Below are 6,816 nucleotides of genomic sequence, written 5' to 3'. Positions count from 1 at the left end.
CCCCTGTAGGCTCCTCTGGATTGACCCCTGCCTCTTGGGCGCCTATTCCTGCCTCTCTGTGCTCTGGTGGTGTCCGGAAAGGACCAATTCTTGGAAGGCCAGTTCCTACTAAACCTTGGAGGCTGGACCTGTAAGAAATCCTTGACTGTCTGGACAGATTTTGCTTTCTCTTCCACCTTCTTCAGCACCTGCTGTGCAGGTGAGCCAAACAAATTATGCTTATCCATGGGAGCATCTAGGAGCTTTGATTTTACATGGTCTGGTAAGGACTGCTCTTTTAACCATGCATGCCTTCTGATCACTGTACCAGTCATGGCTGATCTAAAGGAAGCCTCCAGTGCATCATAGCCGCATTTTAAGGAATGATTACTGACCTGCTGTATGTTATGTACCATTTCCTGAAGAGACTTTTTGTCTAATGGTTCAGGCGAGGACAGTTTTTTAGTTAACTGGTCTAACATAAATTCCTGATACTGAATCATGTGGAACTGACAGTTTAAAGCCCTAGCCGAAAGAGTAGCAGAAGTATAAACTTTTTTACCCCATCTCTCTAAGGCCCTAGATTCCCTTTCAGAGGGGAGGGGTTTTTGGCAGAGGTAGCTGCTACAGCCTTGGGTCCCTGTGAAATAGTTTCAGGATCTGCAAAAGGAGCCTTATACAAATGATAATGTGTGTCTGGAACCCTGTAGTACCTGTCGGGCTTTGCAGGGGCCGGAGGAAGTGAATCAGGGGCAGTACAAGCATCATTAAATGCATCATCCACAACAGTAAGTACTGGAGGAATGGCTAAAGGCCTATGCTGTGGCAAATGCAAAAAGGTCCAAAGCCTTTTCCTAGAGTCTGAAAAATCCTGGCCCTGCCATTGAAATTGTTCCCTCATAGCATGCAAGGTTTCCCCAAAAGAAAATTCCTCAGGTGGAGAGGCAGAAGGAATGGAGTCTTCTGCATCAGAGTCCTCATAAGGAGAATAAGGGCCTTCTGGAGGGTTTGTATTTTCTGAATCATCAGAAGACTAATCTGAAGAAACTGGCTCAGGGGGCTCTGCTCTAGGCCTCTTCTCTGGAGGTGGGTGAGAGGCCCTGTCAGGGTGAGGTTGGGAACCCCTGATCAAAGAAATGAGATCCTCTGCTAGACTAAGCATTTGAGTACTAGAGCTAGGCCTGTGAGAGGGGGGTCTTAATAGGCACAGTCTTGGTTGATTTTGCTGCTTTAGCCCTGGCAAAAGCCTTAATTGACATGGATGCAGGGGGCCTAGCAGCTCCACGTGCAGGAGTGGATATATCTAAAGGGATAGTATCAGATAAATCCTGTGAACCTGCAAGAGCAGGTGGAATTTCAGTAGCAGATTCAGCCATGCTGGATGAGGCCTCGGTGGGAGGCAAGCTTTCGGCCGAAGGAAGAACCGAGGGCTCGGTTTCAGCCGAAACCGAGACACTCGCGGTTGACTTAACCGCGGTTTCGGCCGAAATCGTGGACCGCGAGTGTCGGTCCTTTTCCTTGCGCTTTTTAGCTAATTGTGAAGTCGGAGTTTCCGACGGCATGTTGTAAGCAAAAGCGGAGCCGAAAAACTCCTCAGCAAATTCCGACCGACGTCTAAGTGTCCGTCGGTTGAAAGAAGCACAGGCTAGACAGGCTGCTATGTCGTGGTCTGGGCCTAAACAAGGTAGGCAGTAAGAGTGGAAATCTTTATGAGGTATTTGTTTCCCACAAGTTAAACAGTTATTCACTTTTTCTGACATCTGCTGAGGCAAGAAAGAGTCCCCAACGGGGTACTTAGCTTTTTAGAAGTCTTCGGTAGTAGCAATCTCTGGTTCTGACCGACCGGCACTTGCGAACAGCTTCTGCTTCGGGCGCCACGCGGCAAGAAAGACTGAGGAAAATGGCGTCGGCTGATGCCTTTATACCCGCTGAACTGCAGCTATGACGTCGGGTGAAGTGCGACATCAGCCGAGGCCAGACCCAGACTTTGGAATCCAGCCGACCGAAGGGCTGCCTGAGGCCAGGACAACCCATTTGTTAGGACTGCAGATGCATCCTTGAAGGACATCAGCAGATATCAAAAGAACATTCAGCATTATTTTACAGTTCGATACACAGACTGCAGACAAGGAATATGCATATTTTCTCTAAACATTCACCCGAGACGGTGAAGCAAGACAGAAAATATGAGGATTTAGGTTACTTGATTTGGGAGTATAAATGGGGAATTTAGTAATGCTGATGGTACGAGGACAGGCTTGTTTAGTTGAGAGATGTGATTTCATTTTTTTTTTCTTTTTTAAACTGATAGGCTAAGAATTAGTAATCGCAGGGTTACAAGTAAAGTAGTGTTTTGCTGAGAAATGCTTTCAATGAGAGTTTATTTAGCAGACAAGATGCTATACAAAAAAAAGCAGTACCATTTACTGGTTTGTGCTTGGCTGAGTAAAACTGGCTAATGAACTTGGGCTATTTAACTGCTATTTTGCACATGATCGCAATGGGTGAAACCCAAAGGGTGGAGTTCAGCAGAATGCATATATTCCAGCTCTGTTATCAACTTCCAACGTTATTTAAAACAACTTTTATCGAAGATGCCAGAACCAGCAAAACCCGCTGCCCCTAAAAAGGGTTCAAAGAAGGTCATGAAGAAACCAGCTAAGAAAGATGGAAAGAAGCACCGTAGGAGTCGTAAAGAAAGCTATTCTATTTACGTATACAAGGTTTTGAAGCAGGTTCATCCTGATACTGGGATATCTTCTAAAGCCATGAACATCATGAACACTTTTGTGAATGATATTTTTGAGCGGATTGCAGGAGAAGCTTCTCATCTAGCTCACTACAACAAGCGCTCGATAATCAGTTTGTGGGAGATTCAGACCGCGGTGCGGCTTTTGTTGCCTGGTGAGCTGGCTAAACATGCTGTGTCTGATGGCACCAAAGCTGTCACCAAGTATACAAGTGCCAAGTAAGAGTCTTCTTTCCTGACATCCCAAAGGCCCAACACCTTTTCTGCATAAGAGCTGTACTATATTACCTGTCTTTTTATGTTTGCTTGTGGTCTAGAAAGTTCAGACTTGCTCATTAAGACCAGGTTTACAGTATCAAATTTCTCAACTCTAAAATCAATCTACGTAACTGAATTTCAAACACATTAAACACTGTTTCTCAATTTCTGGTTTGCACATTTTATACTAGAAAGTAAGCCCCCACCCATCAGCATCAGTGTGTAAAGGCTGTATTTCTTCTGTAATGGAATAAATGTTTTCTTGAGCCATGGGTATAGGGCATTGGCGATTAAACGTGGTACATCTGTGGAACCTGTTCAATGTTTACCACCGTGTCCCATGCAACTGGCCATCTCCCAAGAATTCAGCACTGAATAACCACTAAAGATGCACTGTCCATCTTCCGCCAGCACTTGACCCATCAAACTACCATGGTCAACAAGGACCAAACAAATCCTTAAGCATAGCTCACGACTTTCCCTGATACTGCCTCTTATATGTATATTTACGCTGCCTCTCCAACTTTCTTCCCTTATCCGGTAAATTACTCAGGATCATGGTCAGTTGATACTGCCAGACATTATTATTTCATACTTTTGCATTGTTAGTGCAAGTCCTGTTCTACCAATTTTTTTAAGTTAATTGGAGTAATATTTAATTACTCTGATTTGGACAATTTGTCCCCTTATTTTTGCCTTTCTTCAAAGTTATTGTTATACAAAGCTTAAGAGGTATTTTCTTTGCTAAGCAGTGATTTACATTACACTAGCCCCCAACTTAGTACTCTAGAGAAATCACAGTAGAAAAAGTGCATTAGCTTATTTTTACAGGAAATTATACCTGAAGATTTTTGTATGGGGCTCAAAAGTTGCAGATATCTGGTGTTTGTCAAAAGGGTCATTTTATGAGAATCAGGGACAATGCAATTAAAACAGCTTCTTCATGAACACAACTGAATGTTTACTGATTTTTTTTTCCGCCGTAAGAGGAGAATTCTAACAGCTGAGTTAACTGAATGCCGATATGAATTACTTGTGACACTGTTCAAATCAACCAAAAGAACTTTGCGACTGTTTGCGCAGCCTCCAGCTTTTACTCCCCTCTTAGTGTGTTGTTGTCTGTGTGTTAATGGGTCACCGTCAGGTCCGATAGGTGTGAATGTTGTACGTCATGATGCTTCTTTCTTATAAATGGAGGAAGAGCGGTGAATTTATCAGTTGTGTTAGCATTCGGTTTGAAGAATCATGTCTGGTCGTGGTAGAGGAGGAAAGGGCCTTGGTAAAGGTGGTGATAAAAGACATTGTAAGGTTTTGCGAGATAACATTCAATGGATTACAAAGCCCGCTATTCGCTGTTTGGCTCATTGAGGTGGTGTCAAGCGTATTTCAGGGCTTATTTATGAGGAGACACGTGGTGTTTTTGGAGAATGTGATCCGCAATGCTGATACATATACTGAGCACGCTAAGAGGAAAACTGTTACAGCTATGGACGTGGTGCATGCTCTAAAACGCCAGGGCAGAACTCTGTACGGTTTTGGAAGCTAAAGTGTTTGTAATTAAGAAACTGACCCAAAGGCCCTTTTAAGGGCTGCCGCAGTTTGTCATGGAGATCTGTGGTTATGCTTCTTGTAGTTGTGTGTTGCATGCTTTTTGGTATTTATAATAGTGGTGCTGCGGTAGCGTTGTCGCCTCACAGTAAGACGTTATCATATTCGATTATCAGCTAGAGCGTTTTCTGTGTGGAGACATGCGTGAATGGGCGTACCTTCGTTGAATGTTGTGCATCAGGGCCAGCAACTCAGCACGTAAAAATCTACTGCCAATCATTAGCAGACCAGAGTTCCGCTGTGGCGACCCCTAACCGGGAAAAGCCGAAAGAAGACACATAATAGCCTGACTATCGAAGCACAACTGAAATAACCTTAGGTGCATGCATTTTACAATATCGCCCAATCATTATTTTTTTTTTAATTTCTCCCAAGTCTTTTGGGTTTCTAACATCATGACTGGAATGGATCCCATTTCTAAGTCAACGTATGATTAAAGTTAATGAAATTAATATTGCTTCAGTTTCTGATGGCAGCTAGTAGTGCTTTTCATAGCCCCCCCACAATGTGCCCAGTACTGACTCCTTCTGCAGTTCGTATGGAGTTACATGTATTGGTAAGATATCTAAATACAGTTGTAAATTCTTTTTTTATAAGACCCGTTGGTCCTACTACATTAGAACTGTCTGTGTATCTTTCTTCCACATTGCTCTGGTTTCTGCCTGCAGATCCTAATATTTTATGACTTTGTGTCTCTCTGTAAGTAAGATACATTCTATAATTACTCCACAGAAGATTATCTAGTGTGAGCCAATTGAAAGGGCCTTTAATCACACCAATAGAAAAGCAAGGCATGTACAGCAGAGCCAATGAGAAAAAAAATCTGGCTAATCGGCCAATAGTGTGCACTGCATTGAGCAATCGTCACTCCACAATATAGGATTAGCGGTGAAAGTGAAGAAATAATGTCTGCCAAAGCGAAGCAACTTATGCAGGAGATGTAAGAAGTAAGGGATGTAGAAATAATACTAGACAAGCAATCAGATGGATCGTAAGATGCCGAGTAATACACGACTTTATGATGGTGTGTGTAGTTGTCTGTCCAATAGTCTAGACTAACCTTAAACTAGTCCAGTCCTAGCATTTTTGACTTGAGGTGGCATCTTTTTCCATAAGCTAGATTATGCTGTGTTTGGAACCCATCTCTGCTGAGAGTCTTGTTTATGTTTTGATGTGAACTTAGTGTGTGCATATTTGTAACACAACTATACCTCTCAACTGTCCAGATGTTTGCCTCATTTTTTGTCGGCTTTACATAAAATATGTGCTTTTCTGACAAATCAGTCAGCTAACACAAACCCAGTTGCAATCAGAAAAGCCATTTATCACACCAATAGGAAAACAATGCACGCACTGAAGAGCCAATGAGAAATCTGGCTAATTGTCCAACAGTGTGCAGAGCTTTGACCAATCGTCACTCTGCAATACCGGGATAGCAGTGAACATGAAGAAATAATGCCCAGGGAAGAAGAATCTTCTGCAGGAAATGTGAAAATAAGGGGACGCATGAATAGTACTAGACTGTCTAGATTTTGACTCATATTTTTTTCGTCTGTTCCTTATCATATTTGTGCTTTTCTAGTGAATCAATTATTGAAATAACTAAATAGTGACGCATGTTTAAGTTTCAATCTTCAAATCCTTCAGACAATGCAAGCTAAGACAGACCCAGTTATTTAAGCAATTCTCTAATTTTAAAAGAGCAACATTTAAATTCTCATGACTGTCTTTCCCAAAATGACTACCGCTTAGAACATATGAAGTGTCGTAGCTTTTTCTCTGCCAAATACTACCGCTTTGTCATGTTAAAGCTTTTAACTTTAGACCTTTTTCGCTACACCGAGTACATGCATATACAAATTCTAGCTCATGCAGAATTGGACAAACTACTAAAGGGATCGTTGGGGATTTTTTTGAGACAGTCGAAGTGCATGTGCAAACATCGGTATAATCCTTAGGGTTTTGTGGAAACGTTTTAGTTTGTTGTTTTTGAAGTGTTTGTGCGGACGTGGTACAGTCCAGACTGGGTCATTGGGGGGAAACGTTTCATTTTGGAGATAGATGCTTTTAAAGAATTGCATATAACACACTGAAGAGGGATATATTCCAGAAAGATGTGTGCATGTTTCTTTTTGCTTTCTTCTTGTAGTACCTGAAACATGTTCTCCCTTTGTTGTAAAACGTTTTACTCATTGCTTGAGGGTGCTAGATGAATTAGCATT

General features: G+C 42.3%; 1 protein-coding gene and 1 pseudogene across 1 annotated transcript; both read left to right on the top strand.

The window, feature by feature from the left end:
• Nucleotides 1–2,573: 2,573 nt before the first annotated feature.
• Nucleotides 2,574–2,951, top strand: LOC122810413 (histone H2B type 1-J-like). Its single transcript, XM_044082020.1, has one exon. The coding sequence runs from the start codon at nucleotides 2,574–2,576 to the stop codon at nucleotides 2,949–2,951; it is 378 nt and encodes a 125-aa protein (XP_043937955.1).
• Nucleotides 2,952–4,231: 1,280 nt separating this feature from the next.
• Nucleotides 4,232–4,532, top strand: LOC122810414 (annotated as a pseudogene).
• The last annotated feature ends 2,284 nt before the right edge of the window (nucleotides 4,533–6,816 follow it).

Source organism: Protopterus annectens, chromosome 8.part1 (genome assembly GCF_019279795.1).
Source record: "Protopterus annectens isolate FY-2018-M chromosome 8.part1, PAN1.0, whole genome shotgun sequence".
NCBI classification, from domain to species: Eukaryota; Metazoa; Chordata; order Ceratodontiformes; family Protopteridae; genus Protopterus; species Protopterus annectens.
Note: the sequence above shows the minus strand (reverse complement) of the source record. Positions and strands in the feature narration are given on the sequence as shown.

Coding starts and splice junctions, on each gene's coding strand:
- LOC122810413 (XM_044082020.1), top strand. CDS start 2,574: ATGCCAGAACCAGCAAAACCCGCTGCCCCTAAAAAGGGTTCAAAGAAG.